The sequence below is a fragment of the Equus caballus genome, chromosome 17 (genome assembly GCF_041296265.1).
Source record: "Equus caballus isolate H_3958 breed thoroughbred chromosome 17, TB-T2T, whole genome shotgun sequence".
Taxonomy (NCBI): Eukaryota; Metazoa; Chordata; class Mammalia; order Perissodactyla; family Equidae; genus Equus; species Equus caballus.
This window is the reverse complement of record NC_091700.1, coordinates 56397408-56421166: the sequence shown is the minus strand read 5'-3', so window position 1 is coordinate 56421166 and position 23759 is coordinate 56397408. Positions and strand designations below refer to the sequence as shown.

At 37.3% G+C, this 23759-nt stretch overlaps 1 protein-coding gene across 9 annotated transcripts in view; it reads right to left on the bottom strand.

Annotated features, from left to right (window-relative positions):
- Window positions 1-241: 241 nt before the first annotated feature.
- Window positions 242-23759, bottom strand: part of TDRD3 (tudor domain containing 3) — a 172451-nt gene continuing 148933 nt past the window's right edge. For 8 of the 9 annotated variants that reach the window (XM_023621675.2, XM_023621674.2, XM_070240332.1 and 5 more), the window contains 2 exons: window positions 6449-6574; window positions 242-496 (listed from right to left, as the gene is read on the bottom strand). In XM_023621675.2, the coding sequence (XP_023477443.1) occupies window positions 6458-6574 (117 nt within the window). In that variant the 3' untranslated portion in view covers window positions 242-496; window positions 6449-6457. Of the gene's footprint in view, window positions 497-6448; window positions 6575-22463; window positions 23697-23759 lie in introns of those variants that run through there. The other variant, XM_070240328.1, reaches the window with a different exon arrangement.

The following is a 23759-nucleotide window of genomic DNA, read 5'->3' as shown; positions in this document are numbered from 1 at the left end:
TTCAAGTTTTAAATACTGTTTCTTGTCATATTTAACAGCTATTACCATACTAAGAACTGCTATTTGGCTTCAGGTTGTTTTTGCAAGAAATGTGGCAAGCTGTGTAAGTCAGTTAATTCTGAAATTATAGCGAGAAGCTTCAGTATTCTGTAATAGCTGTTCTATTCTATAATATGGGATTAATACCAGATGAACAAGAAAGACAACATTCAGCAAAGAAAACATACGGTAAAACAATGTATATAATAGCACATTGGTTTTATTGATGGCAGAAGAAAAAATTCTTTCACTTGTAAAAGGTATTTGCTTTATTTAACTTAGTATTTTTTCCCATTCTTTGTGTGGGTTGAACTTTTTCCCCCTAAAATCAGCATTTTTGTTCTCCAAATAATAATATCCACCATGGCTGCATCTTATTCCAAAGGGAAAGCAGGTCGTCTATCAACAGGTTTTGGCCAGGATGTTTCAGTCAATGGCTCCTTTCTTCACAAAGACTCTATTTAAAAAGAGAAGAAGAAAGTGAAATCGGACCTTCAGATTAACTTTTCCTTACTCAGAATACACTTCTGCTGAAACTTCTCTGTAAATGTGAAGGGCTTGCATAGATATCAATAGATCTCAAGTAGAATAAATTGGACACTGTTGTCTAATAAACATAGTATCTACAAACCAATATGTAAACAAAAAAGCAAAATCTTTTAAAATAACTTTTTCTTCTGGAAATTCTTAAAGAGCATCTCCGTCACTGCTAGCCCCTTTATTGCTAGCATGTTGATTTCAGGAATTTGGATTAACTGAATAGGGCTTTTTTTTTGGTGAGGAAATTGGCACTGAGTTAACATCTGTGCCAATCTTCTCCTATTTTATGTGGGATGCCGCCACAGCATGGCTTGACAAGCGGTGCTGGTCTGCGCCCGGGATCTGAACCTGTGAATCCCAGGCTGCTGAAGTGTAGTGCACAAACTTAACCACTATGTCACCAGGCCGGCCCCTGAATGGTTTTTAACAGATGACCTAAAAAAGATGTAGTCTGCCAGTGAACTGCTTCTAGCCCCCTCTTACCCACCTCCATTTCCCCTTTGAATACCTCTGAATTGGTTTAGTCTACACAGGTAATTTATTTTAGTCTGTCACCTCCTCCTGCCTGCTCTGTACCTTTGTTAGGTACCACTCAGGCTGAAACATTTTGGGTGGTGACAACAGAAAGAGCTGAGAGAAGCCCTGTTTGCTCCAGTCCTATTTCAGCTCCATCATGAAAGAATGCTTGGGCAGAGACCAGGAGAGTTTCCATGGCTGCGTCTGAAGTAAAGAGTCTCCTACTTAGAAAATAAAGAGCTTCGGGCACTATTATTCTCACATGATGCCTATTCTGCTGGCATCATGGGGTTCTGTAACAGCTATCTTTCTAGTGATCATTTTCCTGACCTTGGTTTGAAAAATTTTGCAAAAGGATGCCAGATCAGATTGTCAAAAAAGTTTGTATTTAAAAATATATTTTTTAAAAAAAATTTTTTTCTTTTTTTTGAGGAAGATTAGCCCTGAGCTAACATCTACTGCCAATCCTCCTGTTTTTGCTGAGGAAGACTGGCCCTGAGCTAACATCTATGCCCATCGTCCTCTACTTTATATGTGGGACGCCTGCCACAGCATGGCTTGACAAGCGGTGCATATGTCCGCACCGGGCATCCGAACCAGCAAAGCCCAGGCTGCCAAAGCGGAATGTGCAAACTTAACCACTGTGCCACAGGGCCAGCCCCTAAAAATACATTTTTTACCAGCTAAAAATGGAGTTAAAACCTGGACCTTAGAAAATAAACAAAGTCATGGTATTTATGTAGTAGTCTATGCTTAGCTATTGGTCTCAAGGTTTCTGGTTAATATGTGAAACTGTGCAGACCATCCTTTCATGAAACAAATAAGAAATCAGAAATGAAATTCAAAGTGGGTCAACATTTACGAAACTGCTTTACATGCTGAGCCTAAATCTCCACACATTAGGGAGCGTCACACTGCTGAGTCTTACAAACTCTTCCCACACAGGCTGCCATTTCTGTCTCTTCACAGGACAGGATAGCTCTCGCCACTCTTCAACCGGACCACTGCGATCGATTCTGAGATTCCTTCTCTCCTGGTGCTGTAACCCACCCTACAACTAACAGCAATCTTTCTTAAGCCTAATTTTGATTATATCACTCTTATTCAGAGTTCATGATAGTACCAAACACATCAAAGGCAAATTCCTAACGTATTTAAAGCCATACTCTTCTGTCACCACCAATACATATTTTTAACATCCATTGTTTTGGTTCACACTCAGTTGTAGCCACTGAAAGCCGCTTGCTGTGGACTCTCCTTCTTCCCTTCTTTAAGCCTTCCTCAGCCTTTAGAATGTCTTCGGGGGACCCTACCCTACCCTGAAAATGAAGCTTAAAATTCACCTCTAAGGTCTGCTCCTACTAGTTAGTATCTAGTTCCAAGGACTCCAATCATGTCAGAAGTCTTTTCAAATGCACATGGTTTGGGTCAGTTTCATTGAATAAAGAACTATGTATAGTTTCTCTGTCCACAGCTGCTCATATTTCTAAGTTGTCTGTACAATTATGATGAGTCCAGGGCCAAAAATTTGGAGTTTTGGGCCCTATCTCCCCTCAAGGCTACGATCCGACTCGCCACCAATTTTTCTCAGGCTTGAGCCTATTTCCCCACATTGACTCCCAGGTGTCTCCTGCTTTTGCTCATCTCTACCCTTAGTAGCAGGTTCAAGCAGAATCCAATTTCCTCTCCACGTTTGGGGAAGTATATGTGTATGTGGGGTGGTGTAGGGGGCTTATAAAAAAGTTTTTAGAACAATCAAGGAATGTGTAAATTACACACCAAAAACTTTATCAAAATATACACTTATATTTAATTTACACTTTTTTAAATAAACACTTAATAAACATTTAATAAACACTTACTGAACAGCTACTATGTCTCATTCATCACCTAGAAAGTATGTAAAACATAAAAAGAAAGACTATGACTACAAAACTATGTTTTTTTAAAGTGATAATAGAAAGTGCCTAAAGTGTTTCTTACTATCTTGAATAAGTTTAGATAACAAAACCTTAGAAAAATTTCAGCATATATTAGAATTCATGCCTACATTTGCTGGAAGTCAAATGGCTGGTATAATGTATATCTTCTTTTCAAATGTTTAAGTTAATGGAAACCAGGAATGAGGAAATAAAAAAATCTTTTCTCTCAAGAGAAAATAATATATTCAGTTGCATGATAAGAGCAAAAAAAAAATTCTTATTATTGCTGAACCTCCCATTCAAATACAGTATATCAAAGAGAAATTTAATTCTACTTCATAATTTTTCATGTTTGAAGTAAAATGCAAAAATGAATAAAAATAATTTTTTTTCAGCAAAGATCATATGTGTCTTGCTTTTTATTTTTTTAGGGAGAGGTTTTTTAGGGATATCATCATGAGACTGCCCACTCTACCCCCTCACTTCTGCCACCAAAACTAATTTTCTTATTGATGTCAGGAACTCAAAATTTCTGTGTCACACATTTCTGATGTCAACAGTACAACCAAGGCAAGCGTCTGGGAAAGATGAAAGTTTTAACTCAGGGAGCAGAGAAAACCAGTAAGATTGTGAAGTTTCAGTTGATTAGTAACAGTTTGCACTACACTATTTGACATGAATAAGCTACAATTACCCCAAGGCTACAGTTTGTAATTTACTTTTAAGCAGTATACTCTTCTCCACAGGAAATCTTCCACAGAACCTAGTATACAGAACATATGAAAGAAACTAAAGAAGGGCCAAGGGGACTGAGAGCTCCACCCACTCGGCTGCACCCTTGCTCACTCTCAGAGATCTCTCTGTCCTGTCCGGCCCTGCAGAGCCTAGCCCCAAGGCCCCTGCAGAGTCCAAGAGTCCTGCAGGACTGTCAGGCAACCCCTGCCCTAGGGCAATCAGGGAGTGGAGAACCTTTGCCTTATCTTAAAACCTTGTATTTTGTTTTTTTTGAGGAACTTCGGCCCTGAGCTAAAATCCATGCCCATCTCCCTCCACTTTATATGTGGAACACAACCACAGCATGGCTGACAAGCAGTGGGTAGGTCTGCGCCTGGGATCCAAACCAGTGAACCCCAGGCTACTGATGCAAAACTTAACAGCTACGCCAGCAGGCCAGACCTTAAAACCTTGTTTTATAAACAATGTAAAAGAACTCAGAAAGCTAAGAGGGAATTCTTAGTTTTCATTCACCTTAAAAGAGATTAAATTCTAATGACACTGAGCTTATTTTAAAAGTGGATGTTTGGTGCTGGCCCGTGGTCGAGTGGTTAAGTTCATGCCCTCTGCTGTGGCAGCCCAGGGTTTCACCGGTTCGAACCCTGGGCGTGGACATGGCACCACTCATCAGGCCATGTGGAGGCAGCGTCCCACATGCCACAACTAGAAGGACTCACAACTAGAATACACAACCATGTACCGGGGGACTTTGGGAGAAAAAGGAAAAATAAAATCTTTAAAAAAAATAAATAAGAGTGGCTGCTCAATCTTGCTCAATGTAAAGTTGCTGAAGTCCTTACGTATACTTTGATTCTGCTCTGGTCAGTTCTTGCAGGCTACAGAAAAATGCCCAAAGTCCAGAAGTAGCTCTTCTGTGATACTACGGACAGTAGGTCACGTGTGTTTATTTGACAGCCTTGTATTAAGCACAAAGAAAAACCAAGGATAAGAGGGAAAAGGTGCTACGGTGGCTGCTCAGGTAAATCAGAAGTCAAGCAGCATCAGGTTTCTGCACAGGGAGCTAAGGGCTAGAAAACAGAAGAAAACATTTCTTCCTACTGCATAAGGAGCTAAGGGCTAGAAAATAGAAGAAAACATTTCTTCACTTAGGATGACACAACTAATTTTTAACCAGTGAAGGAACTTTGGGGAAGCTGAAGGAAATATAAAACTCTGGAACAGTGCTGTCCTGCAGAAATATAATGTGAGACACAAAGGTAATTTTTAATTTTCTAGTAGCCACATTAAAAAAAGAAAAAATAAATAGGTGAAATTAATTTTAATAACATATTTTACTTAACCCAATGTATCTAAAATATTATCATTTCAATAAGCAACCAATAAAAATCAAGATATTTCACTTTTTTTTAAAACTAAGTATTTGAAATCTAGTATACAGTTTTCATTTACAGCACATCTCAATTCACCCTATCTACATTTCAAGCGCTAAAGAGCCACAGCTGGTTTGAAAAATTGAGAGTCACTTAGCAGGGGAAAAATACAATGTGGATAACAGCCTTAGCAGAATGAATAGCTGAAATGAGGAACTGAGAACAATTTCTTAAAAATTCTCAATGCTCTTGCAACTAAGCCGAAGATACTGAGGAAAAAATACATAGTTAAGTCTAAAATAGTCTTTTTATCCCCTCTCTGAGGAAAAAGGCCCTGAGCTAACATCTGTTTGCCAATCTTCCTCTTTTCTTTTTTTCCTCCTCAAAGCCCCAGGACATAGTTGTATATCCCAGTTGTAGGTCATTCTAGTTCTTCTATGTGGGATACCACCACAGCATGGCTTGAGGAGCAGTGCATACATCCATGCCCAGCATCTGAACCAGCGAACCCCAGGCTGCTAAAGGAGAGCATGCGAAATTAACCACTCAGCCACGGGGCCAGCCCCTAAAATAGTCTTTAGATTGATATATAACAAAAGCTGTAATGGGAAAACTCTGATTATTAAAAAAAATATTCCAAAGCCCTGGCATAATAAAAAAAATAGAAATGTTACCAAAGACGGCAAAAATATTTCCTTCTAAAGACTTAATAATAAATCTGGTCTTTGTTCATCAAAATGAGATGTCTTAGATTGGTCCCATTATTTCCTGACTTTTTTGTTATATTTCTCTTCCTTCCTATTGAAGATGATTTTTAGATAGCAACTCTCTTTCTGAAACTCTAAGATGAAAGTTTCTGGATCTATAGCCAGGGCCCCAAAATTACATCTCAATAAGAAATCACGTCGTCCTCATCCACTTCCTGAAGACATACTATGAAACATTTCCTCTTTCTTAAAAAGGATTGAAATTAATTAAAGAATAAAAAATAGACTCAGTTATCCAGGCTGGTGATTATCTGGTACTTAGTTTTCTTTCATCTTCTTTCTGCTCTCAAACTTCTAGTCATTTCACTGATTATCATCACCTCCAATAGAAGGGAGGAGGTAAAGAGAAAAAAAGGGATTAGGGACAGCATTTGTGGAGAAAGGTTTGGTGGAAAAGTAGTTTGTAACTATGGTATAGTCTTAAATAGTTCACAAATGAAAGTGTTAAAAAATCTTTTTTTCTATTATATTATTATGAAATATTAATAATTGGACCTACATATTTAACACGAATAGCATCTTTCTTTATATGGAAATCATCTCACAATGCCAACTTTACCTTTTCATACTAGTTCCGAGCCCGGGGAGGTTGGTAAAACTGCTGGGTTGGCCGAGTGGATCGCCGTGGCTGGCCGTCACCTCCTCTACGGAACTCAAGAGTTTGGTCGTAGGTGCCTTCTTCCTCCTATTTGCAAAGAGTAGTGATTTAACATGTTCAAAATAGCTCCAAGTTTCCTAAGTTAAATGCACTTTATCGTCCCCACTTTGATATACCCTCTTAAGCTGTCCTGGGGTTCACATCTGTCAACTTTTATAACCAGAGGGAAGCAAGGGGAAGAAAAAGAAAAGGGAGGGGCATTGTTAAAACTCTTTTGGTCCTTGGTAACAGAAGAATAAAATTCATAGTGGTAACATGAGAATCAAATTTAATTCTAGAAAAGGAAACTCTTTCCACATAATAGCATGATTATCTCATCAAATAACTTGACATTGTGGTAAAAACATAAAGAAGCAAGCATTATAAGAAAAATTTTCTTGAATGTTTGGGCTTTTAAATATTTCTAGGTATTTATCATGGAAGGGGACTTCAGCAAGATATTGAAAAAGGGTTGAAGAGCCAGAGAATGTTCACCAGCTGTCTGTCCTCATCTGATGAAATCTCCAACATCGTTAAGAACCTTACATCTAGAGACAGGAAAAAATAATGGACTGGAATGAGGAGGGAAAAACAATTTACATATAAAGAAAGCTTCATGCAACACACAGCGATCACCACAGCAAGACACAAACTATTTTCCTCTCATTTTCTTTCTTACTGAAGGGGTAGATCTACCAGCTCAAGGAATAGCATAGGAAAAAGGATAAGCAGATTAAACAGCAGAAAGAGTACAGTTAATTATGATACTTGAAAAGGACTTAGAAGCAACAGAAATGTAGCCAAAAGCCACACTGGTTTCTTACTGAGTGCTGCCACCCTGTTATTTTAGCGTTTTTAAATTAATGCAGCTATGAAATATGTTCCCTTTTAGACACAAAAAAATTGGTTTCTCGGTTTTAAAAAAGAGAAAGCATCTATTTCAAAAGTAGAGTTTAAAGTCCAACTGAACTATCAGAGCACAAAAATTTGCACGAATTTGGAAATTTATCCTATTTCTTCCTCAACCTTTTACCTTTGAAACTACTTTCCCAAAAGACTGCTTTCCTTTGACCCTACTCATAGCAGAGGAAATTATATGACAGACTGAGTTCTATTCTTCAAATTTTACAGATCCAGCTTTTACAATTTTACCTGATGGATGCAAAAGATGCTAAGATAATTTGGTCAAATCCTATTATTTAGAAATGATATTTAATATTTGGCATGAACATAATTCTCATCATTAGGTATCCATCATGGTATTCTTAAGAAAGAACCATTATTTCCACTTTATTTAAAGGACACTGAAGCCCAGGAAAGCTGTGTGACTTTGCCCTAACACTTCTAAGGCAAACCTGGGTTTTGATCCAAACACTGCTGCTTAAATCTTTAAGTGTTAGTCTGCATGTAAAAGAGATAAACCAATAGCCAAAAATTAATTATCATCCTTAAGGGGCCATCATCACCTAAATAAAAGAAGGGAGAACTCTAAGAATATATCTGGCATAACTCAATAACTGCATTTTAGAGACAAACTTGCAGATTAGCACTCCTTTCTCTATGCCCCTTTTATTAACAATCGGTCTCGAAATGGTTAGAAGCATCAGATATTATGTCTATAATTTAGCAAAGCAATTAAAATGCAGGAAGAAAAATTAAAAAGTGCTCAAGAAAGGAGAGAATTATTTTTTATTATTCTGGTCACTGTTCTGAATGGTGACTGTCAAATACTATAGCTAAATTTGAAAAGGAACTATCTAATTTTATGACATATGACAACATTTGAAGCTTTGCATATTAACTGAGAAGGAAAATATATTTGGTACTGTAGGAGATGAAGTAATTATTTCAGGAACTAGAATGGAATGATTTTTTTCTCCATACCCAGCTGCAGAACTGGCTAGAAGACATCTAAAAATCTATATTTTATCAATAAAATATACTGTTAAAGGTAGGACACTACATTTGCTGAGTGAGTGAGCTGGATTTATATAATAAATATGACACTGGTATTTGAAAAGCTGTCTCTACTATGTTTAAAAGATTCACAGACTACTCCAGCCAGAGCCAATTAAACGGTTTTATGGAGATGACCGACCATGAGATTTCTTTCACATTATTTGATGTCTTCACAATCTTTTTACACAGAGTAGAAGCAAAAAGAATGATTCTGACAGCTTGGTTTTCAGTTATTGTCAAAGGCACAATCTTGCTTTTTTAACTTTTAAATATTCCCTCTGCAGAGTAGTCGAGGGCAAACCTGGTTACCCACAAAAACCACTTCCTATAGTCTATCGGTAGTGATCTTTAGCACTGAATGAGGACCTCTTTCATTTTATAGAACACACACCTCAGTTTAATGTATCAGTTTATTTGGAGCTGTCTTTGAATGAAATTTATACCTTCTTCTTCTTCTAGCCTAGCTTCTTCCTTTCGGTTTCACTACTCTGTAACAGATTTAAAACTCAAACAAATGCTTCATTTCATTGTTCATGAACATATTTTTAAAACTCCGATACTACATTTGAGCTGGCACAGTTCTGGAAGCCCATCTAGTCTGTTCCCATGGATTTGACAGATGAGGAATCTCTAAACCCAAAGAGGTGAAGAGACTTTCCCAAGTCAAGGAGCTCATTAGAGGAAGAGTCCAGATCAGGGCCCTTTGGTCTCTGACCCTCAGCAAGGTCTTACAAAGATTTGTGATAATTTTCATAAAATGGAACTGTCCAGCATCATCTCCACCTAAGACAGTGAACTTTAGAACCATTGTGCTGGGACTCAGATTTGTGCTCACCTCAGCCATGCCATCAGACAAAACCTGGTTTTAAAATAACTAATATTCAAAATGTGCCCTCTTTTCATGCCAATATTTACTATTTTATCGCTCCTTTTAATGAAAAGATACAATATGCAATACTCTTTGTGACATCACAGGAAAAAAAGCACCAATGCAAAAAGGAGACGCACAACTTCATCTGTAAAACATGTTCGACAGGTCACAACTACATTTTTCCTGAATATCATCTTCATTCTCTCATTAGTGCGTACCACGTCTGGAGTGAGCACACAGACAAATACATATCCCCTCATTTATAAATGAGCTGTGTTGCAAAAGCTCATTGTAAATAAGTCACTTGGAACCCAGAACATACTTCAGTAGGTGTGAAACACGCTTAAATAGAGGTCATGTTCTCTGTTCCACAAATAGTAAGGAGAAAGGCAGCTAAGTGTACAAACCAGTACTCTAAGGAAGGTGCTACATCAGTGGGTCTCAACTTGGAGTGATTACGCCTCCCAGCGGGTATTATGCAATGTCAGGAGACACTTTTGGTTGTTACAAACTGCAGGGGTGAGGTGGGGAGGAGCTGTTACTACATTTAATGAATAGAGGCCAAGGATGCTGCTGAACATCCTACAACGCACAGGACAGCTGACAGAACAAAGAATTATCCAGTCCTAAGGCCAACAATGCCAAGGCTGAGAAACTCTGGGCCACACAAATGAAGCAGGAGAAAAAGTCCTACTCCTAAGTGCCGGGGCAGCCTGGAAAATAATTCTGAAATTCAGGAAGTTTGGGTTTTGCACCATTCCCCTTTTTCTTTCTGGACATTTCTTCTTCTGCCTCTGCCTCTAAGGCCTAAATGCTGACCCAGCTCTCTATGGTAGTTTTGTCGGGGGCTCTATTTACTGACAATATGTTTTCCTCTGCTCCAGCTATATACTCATATTTACTTAACTTACTGAGTCACTTTATCTTACATTATCATTCCTTCAGCATTTTCCCACAGCTGTAATTTTATGAGGAAACAATGAGAGATTATGATTGGCAAGGGTAGGGAGTGAGGATGGCCATTCACTTCATTAAAAAACTCAGTAATACTGTCACCTGTCCTTTAATAGCCATTTTGTGTGTAATTTAATAAAATTTCTTCTAGTCCGTTCCTTCTAACAGAATTTGTATAGCAGTCACAAAAACAGAAGTCAGCATATGAAACGCACACTGTGTACCCTCGACAATAACCTGTGATATTTAGGCTACCTTAAACAAAGAAATACTAATGAGTACGTATCTCCTTCAGTAATACACATAGGAACTACTTACTCTGGAATTTCCAGGCTACTTTTGCCTGCCTGGTTAGCTTGTGTAGTCAGTTTATAGAAATATAAACAAATTTTAATATAAAACCTAATCAAATAACCATTTTAAAGACAAATCTGTTTTCCCAAAAGATCATGTAATAAAGGCAAAACTATGGAAACAGTAAAAAGATCAGTGGTTGCCAAGGGTTGGGAGGATACAGGGACGAAGATGCAGAGCACAGAGAATTTTTAGGGCAGTGAAACCATCCTGCATGATATTGTTATGGTGGATATACATTTGTCCAAACCCCTAGAATGTACACCAAGAGTGAATCCTAATGTAAACTATGGACTATGGGTGATGATAATGTGTCACTGTAGGTTTATCAATTGTAACAAATGTACTACTCTGGTGGGGGATGTCGACAACGAATGAGGCTATGTATGCATAGCGGTGGGAGTTTTGGGGAAATTTCCATACCTTCCATTGAGCTTTGCTGTGAATCTAAAACTGCTCTAAAAAATAAAGTCTATTAAAAATATAAAGTTTATTTTAAAAAATGAGCTGTAAAATAGGCATGTCAGTGGGATACTTTGTGCCTCATATAGTACTGAAGATATGGTAGATCTTTAATATTTGATGAAGTGTTTATTGACCTGCCCTTATGGCACATCTCAATCCACTCATATTCTTCCTGTGGTTATCAGTAACTAGAGTATGAGAATTAAATTTCTTCCATCCTTGGCATGCCACGAGGATTACTAATGTTTGAAAACCACTTCGAAGCTTACTGAGCTTTCTGAACTGGCTCTAGGTTGAACTCATTCTACCCCAGATATCCCTAACATTTCCTCTCAGTCCCCATTAGACAACTTTGACCTGCGATTTTACTTTTCAATCCAAAAAATGAAATAAACTGTCTCTGCCTCATTCAAAAGCAAAAACAAAAAATTGTGTAATGAACTCCAAAAGTAGAACTTAAAATATATTTACGTCAATTATATTAATATTCTATTATATTAGGGTAACTGAAACTTGACAGTAAAAGCTGGATTAGCTCTTACTTTCTGTGAAGATTATGGATAACATTTGTGTCCACTGGAGTCATGTAATATGATCAACACTGAACTCTAGTTTACCAATTAATCCTGTTTAAGAAATATGTTCCAATTCAATATTTATAGCTCCACAAAATAAACTTGGCCAATGGTAGCCTGAAACCAGACTACGAAACAGTAAGTTTCTGTGAAGAACAGTTAGTCCAACTAAGAAACTACTATTTGCTCAAGTATTTAGTAACATAGACTGAGCTAGAACACAGGTATTCTGATTTAGTCTTGTCTGCTCTTCACTATGTTTCCAAGTAATGAGAGTAAGGAACATAGATATAATAAATTGTAAGAGAAGTTGAAGATAATCTAATCGGGCAGATTCAAATTTTTTTTTAAATTATCTCTTTTTTTGGTAAATGTGGCAGTCTTCTTTCAAATGAAATGTTAGGTAGAATTTCAATATAAAATAGATAAGCTCAGGTTAAAGTGGGTGTTTTTACTCATATATGTGAGCAGTATCCCCTTGGCTTTCTCTTCCTCAGTCCCTCCACGCTCTGTAACCCTTAAGGCACAGAAATTAAAAATCCAATGTAGCTCACCCTCTGCTGTACACTGGGAACCAGCTGGGTCAACTGACTTGATTAACATAAGAAAGTGAGCTAGTGGCAGCACAGGAACTGGAATGCAGGCCTCCGACTCTGAGCTCAGTGCCCTTTCACCTTTGCCTTCTATGACAGAAAAAAATCTAAACCCTACTTTTGACCTATATAAATTAAATGCCTCATTTTATAATAAAAACTCACCTTCTATACCTAAACAAGGAAAAAAAACTCAAGCTTTATTAACACATGAGAAAGTTATTATATATAACTGAAACAAATTTTATAATAGACTAATTTATCTGTTTTTGAAACTTTGAGTAAAACATTCCATACAGAATAAAATATAATGGAGAACTATAGTCTCCCCTCCCCTCAGCACAGCTCTAAAATCATTTCTTCCATATGTACCATGTCCAGTAACATTTTGTTTAAATCAAATATTTCACGGCAAAAAAAAAAAAAACACCCCACTGATTCAAGACAAAAAAACAATCTTATTCAAAATCTAATTACTAAACAACTGTTCCAAAATGCATGGCTGACAGAACATAACGTTTTCATTCTTGTATTATGCAGAATTTCAGAAAAACGTAAGACATTTCACTACGGTTCTGATCTTCCCTTTTTAGAAAAGAGTATATTTTCTAAAGTTATACAAAAATTAAAACTGTTGATGATGCTATAAGATATGAAATCATCTGAACACTTAGCCTCAAGGGTTTTATTCTAGCTCTGCCAACTAAAGCACAAACTAAATAAGACAGCTAAATTTTAACATGGGAGAAACCTGGATGTTTAAATGACATTAAAAGCAAATGCAGTATTGGTCATCATTGTCCTTCCTCTATCATTAAGATCTTCTACCCTTCAATGCAAAGTAAACAAGCTATTTTTGCCAGCTTAGGTACTCACGAAAATTCAACTAAACATCAAAAGGCTGCATCCATATTTTAACTAGGAGAATAGAGTACAAAAAAGAGACTAGTAAACATGTCACCCTTATCAAATTCCAAACGATAAAAGTATGGATACCCTTCCACACAAAAACACACCTGACTTGATTCACAACTTGGAGCAGAGAAAAAGGAATTAATGTTTATTCCTTTGTGTGCCCGGCATTTTGCATTTTATCTCATTTAATCTTTGCAACAATGCTTTGAATTACTCATCTCACCATTCTACAGATGAAGAAATTTTAGGCTCAGAGTTACTCACCCAAATTTATATAAATGGCCATCCTTCAGTAAAACCCCTCAGCTGTCGGCTCCAAAGTTCTTTCCATTGCTTCACATAGTGCACATTTTCTTGCTTCAGACAGTTTTGCTTAATTTTTTCTAATAGCTACCTTATGTCTAATTTTAAATATGGATGGCTTCAGCCCTGATACTAGTATAAACATCATTTAATGGTCATCATGTTTGTTGAAATACTACAGTAAAGTCCAAAGAGTGAATATATAATATGTAAAAATGTGTACCCCTCTAAAACCTACTGCCTGTTTTAGATAAAGGTTAAATAGATTCCAAAACCTTGTCTAGAAGCCAAGCTAGGGAGCATATTCCTACTCCAAAAAAATGTCAGCCTACTCATAGATTTCCTTGAGATACTTTATCATGGCGTTGGTATTTAAAACCTCAGTCTCTTAAGTCAGATCTGAGTCTAAGTTTAGATTCCACCACTTGCTAGGCACGTTACTCGACTTCCCTACATCTCAGTTTTCTCACATAGTAAACAGTAATGACCTCACAGGTTTACAAGGAGAATTATAGGAGATAATGTCTATAAAGAGCTTAGGAAATAATCCATCTATCTTGTCTATTATTCTTATTAAGTAACCCTTTGATGATAAAATATACATGCCCACATCAATGAAACTATCTAGACTCACAGCTTTTGCTAAAAATCAGGAACTTTGTTGTAAAAGTAAAAGTATTCCTCAAATTGCTTTGGGCAGATAAAAAAGTGAAAAAGCCATTGAAGAAAATGAAAGAGCCAATGCATGGAGACAGATTCCTACCACCTGCTTTCTTTTATTTCTTCCAAAATTCAAAAGCTATCTATACACAAAAACTAATAATTTTACATAATAAATCATTCTATTGTTACCATTGTTTTTGTTTCTTTTGGAAGAGAATCTTCCTTCTTTTCTTTTAATTATAAAGAAACAGGGCAAATAGAACAGAGAGAGGGAGGAAATTAGCAAATGAGCACTATTGAAAATGATCAATCAAAATTTATAGAGACTATTTGCATAAAACCTGAATATTTTAAGAGGAAGCTAAAAATGAATTAATATAATTAACCTGTTTGAAAATCTTGCCTTTAGACCATATCCTTAAAATTTTAGTAAACACCATAAAAAGAAACCAGCTAGAAACACTTAAAAAAATGAAAGTATAGCAATGATGATTAACAATGAAAAATGCTTATCTACGACTGTTGATATGTTTTCAAGTCAATGCCTATAAATGGTCTTTGCAAAAGCAACTGCTTTCCCAAATATGCTAATTGAGCAAACACATTTTACAATATTTTATGATTAAGACATACAAGCACTAATCACAAATTTTTTTTTTTTTTTTTTAAAGATTTTATTTTTTCCTTTTTCTCCCCAAAGCCCCCCGGTACATAGTTGTGTATTCTTCGTTGTGGGTTCTTCTAGTTGTGGCATGTGGGACGCTGCCTCAGCGTGGTCTGATGAGCAGTGCCATGTCCGCGCCCAGGATTCGAACTAACGAAACACTGGGCCGCCCGCAGCGGAGCGCGCGAACTTAACCACTCGGCCACGGGGCCAGCCCCACTAATCACAAATTTTTAATCATTTCACTGTCTCATAATTTATATCATTTTTACATTTTAAATTGATAGGCTAACAAGCACAATTTAAGATGGGTTAACTAATTCTTTCTCTGAAAGTAATAATTACTAAATCATAATGCCAGACTGCTTTTGACTGTTAAACAGTCAGCCCAATGCATTTTATGTAACTGACTACCTGAGACAGACAGACAGGGTACAGTGACCTGTAATACAGATATAAGAAAAAGAATTAGGAAAAAACCTCCACGTCAGATTGATACAATACAGGCCAGATCTTTGCCATAAAAAGGTACTGAGGGTTAGAGAGGGGAGGAGAGACATGACTTGACATGCTTTATATAACCATAAGAAAAAAACTGCAATACCTAACAATACAGAGCTTAAATAATTTGCTGATGTTTTCATCCTCTTACTGAAAGCTGAGGAACGTAAGACTGATAGGAAAAGAATTAAAAATTTAAATCTTAAAGCAAATAGAAGCCAAAGGTAACAAACATCATTTTCACATTTAATTCCCATTCATGCCCAACAACCCACACTAACAATGTCTGCATAATGAACTAAAAAATTATTTCTCTTTAGTGAAACATAAAGATAACAAATGTTAAAAAACCCTTATCAATTATCAGCCTAGTTAATAAAGCCATAGTTTTAGAAATGTGAGGTACCCTACAGGTCAATGATCTGATCGTCCCCGCAATGCAAAATTCACCCACCACATCACACAGATGGGGGTTCTGTCTCCTTCCACGAACTGGTGAAAGTGGCTCAGGCTTCCTTGGGCAGCCAACTCCACTGCTCTGTATCCTTCACCAGAAACTGCAAATCTGCATTTCTGGAACTCCTACCTACATTTTCAAGTCAACCCTGCTTCCTTTGTCATATGAAATATTTTAAATTATTTTAAAACAAGTATTATACTTTTCCTTATTCTTCTATTTTCTAGAATCAAAAGACTCAGTTCCTGGAATCATTTGTCAAATACACTATTTCCAGAATCTCCCATCATCTTGATCATCTTTTCCTTTATACATTTCAATATTTACTACTCTATATAAGCTAGTTTTCAGAATAATATTCCAAGTATGGTGTGCTGGGAACATAATACTAATATTCTCCACGATGAACACGCTCTACAGAAGTCTATATAATCCAACTTTGCTTTAAAGCTTTTAGCAGCTGCTCAATCACTCCTTGCTCATATTGTGCTTGTCATCACACAAAATCCCGACAACCTACTCCAGGGCTATTTCATTCTGTATTTGAAAATAATTATTTTCCCAACCAAAAATAAAGTTTTAAATTTAACCATAGTTGAAGTCCATGCACTAACAAAAGGTATTATTTTGGCACAGTATTATCATTGGTATAGTCTGAATAAGTACATAATATCAAATTAGTTTTTCTGACAAATTATTTTGATTTGTTAGTCTTTTTATTTTGCAGAGTGGAAATTAGAGGACTACCATCTAAAAGGCTAATGCCTAGATGGGTGACTAAAATGTAGTTTAATTATAAAACTAGAGTCCAGTGAAATTTAGAAGATGAAAAGGGGTCTCAGTGTAAGATTAAACTCTTAGCAATGGAATAGTAGATTAAAGAAAAAGGTTAGATTTTTCTACCCCATGTAAAATACTTTCTAGCCCTTTGAGAAAATGTTAGCTAATACCTCTGCCCACAAAATCTTCATTTCTCTATTTAAAATTCTCTACTTTCATGCAAACTAACATTGAACGAATCAAATGGTTTAAAGACAGTTTATCAAAACAGTAAATCACATATTGAGAACAAGCTTACTGCTACGCTGAACATTTTTATATACATTATTTCATCAACTCCCCACAAAAATCCTCAGGTAGGCTAGTATCATCTATCTCCATTTACAGGTAAAGTGTGGGATCATGCGCTTTGGCATCAGCGAGTTTGAAACCTGAATATCAGCTCTGCAACTCATGAGCTCAACAATTTTAGGTAAGTTACATAATGACTCTGAACGTACATCTGTAGTTTTCCTTGTGTGTAAAATGGGAATACTAATAATTATTTCATAGGGTTCCTGTAGATATCAAATCAGTTAATGCACATTGAGTTTTAAATGGTGGCTGGTATATAAGTGTTCCGATTATAACTAGGCTTTGAACAGAAGGAACTCCAATCTTCACATTCTCAACCATTTATCTCACTTTATTTACCTCAGTAAGATAGAGAAATAACATATCTTGCTGTTATCTAACCATAAATTACTCTTAGTATGCTTAAATTTATGGATCTTTTACCTCATGGTGAGATTTCAGAATGTTCAGTATGTGAAGAATTAGCTTTTTAAAAAAAAATCATTCTCTTTCCAACTTAGGAAATCTTCTCAATCATTTCTGACAGGTTGAAGAAAGAAAAAGGCATCACAAAGATTTCTCCAAGAATAATAAGGGACATAAACTTATTTCCATCAACTTAGGTAAAGGAAAATTTGACAGTATATATATCACCTGATTTAATTAAGACAAGTGAACATATTATATTTTGCTGTAATAATACTATTTCTAGGGTTACTGAAATTCAGGAACCATATTTTAGTCACCTCTAATTCCATACTTGAAATATTTGAGATGTTCAATAGGGGCTGGGAGAACTGATAATATATTCTTTGGAGATTAATTTGCTCATCATCTTACACAAAGGAAGAAAATAATAAATGTTTATCCCTACTAAATATGTGTTATGTTCTTCTTGTTCAAGAATGAAGCAATTTCTCCTCCATTCAGCCATGGCTGCAATGACGACAGCAAGAATAAGTTAGGAAGGCATGAGGTCTCTGTATTAGAGTCAAAAGATCTTCTTGAGTTTCTCAAATACTTAATATGCATATTTTTGAAAAGTATTAAGGTAAAATAATCAACTTTTAAAAATTCTAAATCTATCCATAAGACTAAAGTGTACTTCTTTATGCAACTTAAAATTCCTTCCTGGGGCGGGCCCCATGGCCGAGTGGTTAAGTTTGCGTGCTCCACTGCAGCAGCCCAGGGTGTCGCCGGTTCAGATGCTGGGCGTGGACATGGCACTGTTTGTCAGGCCACGTTGAGGCGGCATCCCACATGCCACAACAAGAAGGACCTGCAACTAAGATATACAACTATGTATGGGGGGGGGGGGGCAGGGCGGCATTGGGGAGATAAAGCAGAAAAAAAAAAAAAGATTGGCAATAGTTGTTAGCTCAGGTGCCAATCTCGAAGAAAAAAGAAATTCCTCCCCCCTCTTCTCCCTTTCCTCCTCCCCCACCCCCTACCCACAATGCAAGCTGCTGATTAAAATAAAAAGTAAGGCCTACAGACCCCTGGATTAGAAGGAAGGGATAGTGGGCTATCAGTGATGATGCTTATATTGCATAGGAATTTGTAAAACTGAGAATTACTAATTAAAGCTTAACGAGAAATCAGTAAGACTAGGAAAATTTATGGTACTCGACAATTTATAAACTCCTTCAGAGCGTAAAATGTATGATACATAACCAAATTTCACTTTCATTATCCTTGAATAAGGGCATGACAGTCTTTTAAAAGCTGAACTGAAATGAGAAGGAAAAGCCTGTCCAGGGTTAAACACTAATTTATGCAAAACCCTGGTTTTGACAAGAACCCTGTCAATGTCAAGCAGCAGGTACACTGACAGCAGGACTGGCTGAAAAGCTTTGTGTCAGAGCTGGGACAGGAGTCACCAATTTATGAAGGCCATACAAACCATAGGATTTCAAAAGTGTGAAGGAAAATGGTTTTTCACAAAGAAAATGATGGAAATTTTTGTAACCTTGCAGGCAATACTACTAGTTTAAAGGGACACAGTTCTTTCATTTTGTGAGAAAAACTCACAAAAAAAAGTTTAAAAAAAAATTTTTAAAAGATTTGTGGATTTTTATATTAGGGCTACATTTTAAGAATCCTAATATAGAAGTTCATTATACTAGCAACATTCAAATAGAAAAGAAACTTTTTTTTTTTTAAGATTGGCACCTGGGCTAACAACGGTTGCCAATCTCTCTTTTTTTTTTTCCCCAAAGATTGGCACCTGGGCTAACAACGGTTGCCAATCTTTTTTTTTTCTCTGCTTTATCTCCCCAACCCCCGCCCCCCCCGCCGCCCCCCCCCCCCGACCCGGCTGTACACAGCTGTATATCTTAGTTGCACGTCATTCCAGTTGTGAGATGTGGGACGCCGCCTCAATGTGGCCTGATGAGCGGTGCCATGTCCGCGCCCAGGATCTGAACCCTGGGCCGCCGCAGTGGAGCACGCGAACTTAACCACTTGGCCAGGAAGCCGGCCCCTAGAAAAGAAAATTTTAACAGGAAATATAAAAGGAAAAAGAATTAATTTGAAGAAAAAGATGGTGCAAAGCGGCAGTTTGGGTTTCCTTCCAAGAGGGATAATTTGGGATGGATACCCAACTCCTGATTTGGAATTTCCAAACAGTGGCTGCCGCTGCAATCCAGGGTCAACAAACATCACTTTGAGGAAGTGAACAATGAGGGAGGCTGTTCCTTCCAAAGCCTTGAAGGAAAACTAAAGAAATGGAACCAACAGTAACTGAGAACTTGTGTGCTGAGCATTTCAATCCTTCAATAACTGAACAAAATGTCTATTGAGCAGCTACTATGTCCCTTACAACAACCCTATGAGATTGCAGATTTTTTTTTTTAAGATTGGCACCTGAGCTAACAACTGTTGCCAATCTTTCTTTTTCTGCTTTATCTCCCCAACCCCCCCTCCACCCCCCGTACATAGTTGTATATCTTAGCTGCAGGTCCCTCTAGTTGTGGGATGTGGGACGCCGCCTCAACGTGGCCTGACGAGCAGTGCCATGTCTGCGCCCAGGATCCAAACCCTGGGCCGCCACAGCGGAGCGTGCGAACTTAACCACTTGGCCATGGAGCCGGCCGCCAGAGATTGCAGATTTTTATTGCTATGTTTTAGAGGAGAAAAAAACTCTGAGTTTAAAAAAAAGATTATACGTCTTGCCCAGGTTATGTTGGACTCTAAAGTCCATGCTTTTTCCACACATCCCACTGGATGCAGAAGCCGAAGGAGAATTAGATTGATCACAGTAAAATCTTACAAGGTTTATATAAATAGATCAAAATCAAGTGCTTCCCATCTCATTTACATTTTAAATACGTCATGAAATTAATACAAAAGTAGATATGATATCATTTAGGTGCTATAGTTCTTACTGTAAAACACAAATTATCCACTCTAAGCACCATGTACTCTGAATGACCCAATCGAGAGAACGAACTGCCCTGAAATGGCTACACTACCAATAAGTAGCTACTATACTTTAAGTGAATTAATGTTAAGTAAAGAGCTTAATGTCTGATACAAAGTTAAGTGTTCAATAAAGTGAGCTATTATTATATTTCACAAATGTAAACTTCTATTCTTTATAATGCCACATACAACATAAACAGTTTTTCTCTTATTGGTTTGAGTCAAGCACTTTGCCTATATTACCCCAGTGAGTTATAGAGGTTGAGAACTTAACACACAATGCTAAATGAGCCTTTATGTAGCACTTTGATTTACAAAGTGATTTTACAATTACTGGTGTAATAACCAATGTAATACAAAAGAGAGGCTGAGAATCTGGTCAATTAGCAACGTGTTCATTTTTCTTCCATTGAAGAAAGGAATCCAGAGGCAATCTTCTTTACTGAGACAAATCCTACCAGCTTACCAAATACAGGAGTCATCTTTATAAAATTCCTCCAAGTCAGTATTCCCCCACCTTGGTATCTACAGACATAGAGCATTAACTCCCCTGAGAACATGACTACTGAGGAAGAAAGTATAATAAAGCAGTAAAATTCACCAATACAAACATTTTCAGACCAGATTCTTCACATTAACTATTACATATTCCAAGACATGATCCTCAGAGGCTTAGATGAATTATTAGTATTCTAATAATTATGTTTTGTATACTTAATTGGCAAGGTCCTAAATTTCCCTAAGAACTTACACCTACAATACATTTTCAATAAGGGATGTGCATCAATTTCATAATCTGTAAACCTCATAGCATTTGGTTTCTCTGTTTGATGAGTGTTATCACATTCAATGGCATACACTTTGAGACAGACTATTTTTCTAAGCTCTCTCTGGTCTTAGTGAAAGACTCGGTTTTTTAGGTTCTTTTTAGAATTTATCAATATTGGTATGGTAGCAGTTAGAAAGGGATCAAGTGCCTCCTTCAATGTCAGAACAAGACTATTCCATGGCAGTTACTCTACAACTGTGAAGAGCATATGTTCCTAACAGGATTACCTGGTTTCTCATTTGGATTTTGTTTTATAATTCCATAGCTAGTGGTGGATAACTCTTTATAATTGTCATGCAAAAATTATGATGAGCATTTAAAAAACTTTTCCTCATTTAAAACTGTGTCCATGTTAGGAAAATCTCTATGACTAGGTCACTAATAGATAAGTCAATAGATAAGTTAAGTTTCATAAGATTTAACAGCAGTTTTTAAATTTTCTGCCTTATTTTCTTCTCTCTTTACCGAGATAAGCCACTCTAAATGAACAATTTAGTAACTATCAAAACTTTTTAAACACTCTTTCTCACATGCTTACACTCACATGCACACATACACACAGACACACACAATGTGGCTTAGAATGCTCGAGTATCTAATTAACTTTTTTATCTACCTAATGTATCACTACCTGGCAAGAAGATAAGCTCAAGAAGGCCTGAAACCTTTTTACTATTTCTAGGATTATATTTGATACTGGTAAGAGCCTAAACCATCTTCACAGGGCATTTTCCAGTACTGAATTTCGCTGAGGTCCTAGGGCAATAACATTGTCATTATGACTATGTAGACTTTCAAATATCAGGTTCCTAATGAAAACCTCTACTGAAAATTGGCTGAGTGGCTAACTGTCAGCTTCTCTTAATAAGCATGAAAAGGTCTTTTCACTTGTATATCCACTTAATAAACTTTTCGTGCATCTACTGAAAGACTAGGCACTGTGGATGAACTGTCACAGAATGCTTTGTGCACGATTTTTGCCAAGTGTTGAAAACTTTTGCTGTGAAAAGAAACACATTCTTGGTCAGCTCCCTCTCCCATTCTCCTGGGCAGTTCTCTCTTCTCCTCTCCTGTTCTTGACCTCATTCCTTTCAACAGATGACCTGCTTTTACTTCACAGAGAAGAGTTCATTAGTGAAGAATTATTCAGCTTCCTTCCGTGAAACCCAACAACTTACCCCATCCACACCTATATTTACTTCTTTCCTTTCCTCTTTCCAGTGTTCTCAACATACCCAAAGTCATATTATACCCCATGTTCTCACCATGGCCTGTTTTTTTTTTAATCCTTGCTCCTATTTTTACAACCTCTCCTTCTCTCTTTGCTTCACTGTGCCACTGATGTAAACATGCTTGGGTTTTTATCCTGAGCTCCTTTACTCTTTATTCTCATCTTCCAATCCTCTTTATCTTTATTTCCTTATTTCTCACTCACTCTGCAGAAGCCACAAGTTACTTTGCATATCCACCATTCCATTGGAAGTGCATTCTACAGTTATCAGTCACGGGCTGATCGCCCAACCCAACAGGCACTTTTCAATTTCTGTCTTCCTTGACCTTTCTAGCATTTTATACTGCGGGTTCAGCACCCCTCCCTCGCTGCCCAACCCCTTGTCCTCCCTGGCTATACCTTCTCAATGCCCCTTCTCACCCCTCAACTGTGAAATTCTCCAGAAGTCTGACCCCACTCCTTGTCTTTTCTCTTTATACACACTTTCTCTAGGCAATCTCACCCACACTCTTTACTTTTGCCCAGACTCTGATGACTCCAAAGTCCTCAACACTTGCCTTAAATATTGCAACAACTGGTCTCCATACTCTTTGCTTTCACTGAAACCCATTTCCATGACACTCCCCTAAAATCCTTCATTGATCCCTATTCTGAGGGATAAAATTCAAACTCCTTACCGTAACCCACCTGACTCTTCATCCTTTGACCTCACCTGTCTTTGCGGCCTCTTCTACTGACATTTGCTACACCCAACCTACACTGCTGCCAAAATACCTCAACCTACCATGCCCTCCTAGACATCTCCTACCTTCTCTGTTCTCTCACTTTCCTTCCCAAGCTACGTCCCAACTGCCCTTCAAGACTTTCAAGACTCACATTAAACTTCACTCATATTTAACAAACATTTTTTGAGAGATCCCTTATGTTTCAGGTACTGTTCTGAATGCTGAAGTATTAACTGAGACAAAGTCCCTGTTCTCACACTGATTTCACTTAGGGGCTGGAGAGAGGAGCAGGATTTGCAGAACTAAAGCAGGACAAAGCGGATAGAGTTTATGTGATAAAGCCTTGCTGTTTTATACCAGGATAGTCAAGGAAGGTCTCGCCTCTTTTATGACTCTGTTCCTGACTGAGTTAGGTACTCTCCATCTGTGCTCCGTTCGTGACGAACACAAGTAGGTTTACTTTCTGGGCTCCTCTGCTAGTCAGTGACTCCTTGAAGGTGGAGACTGCTCATCTATGCATTCCCATTGTCTAGCACATAATCATTCTAAGGAAATGAGTTGTGCCAAGTGCTGTTCTGGGTAGAGAGATAAAGCCACATAATAAGTGCTCAAAAAAGGCTTTTTGAAATAGATTAATA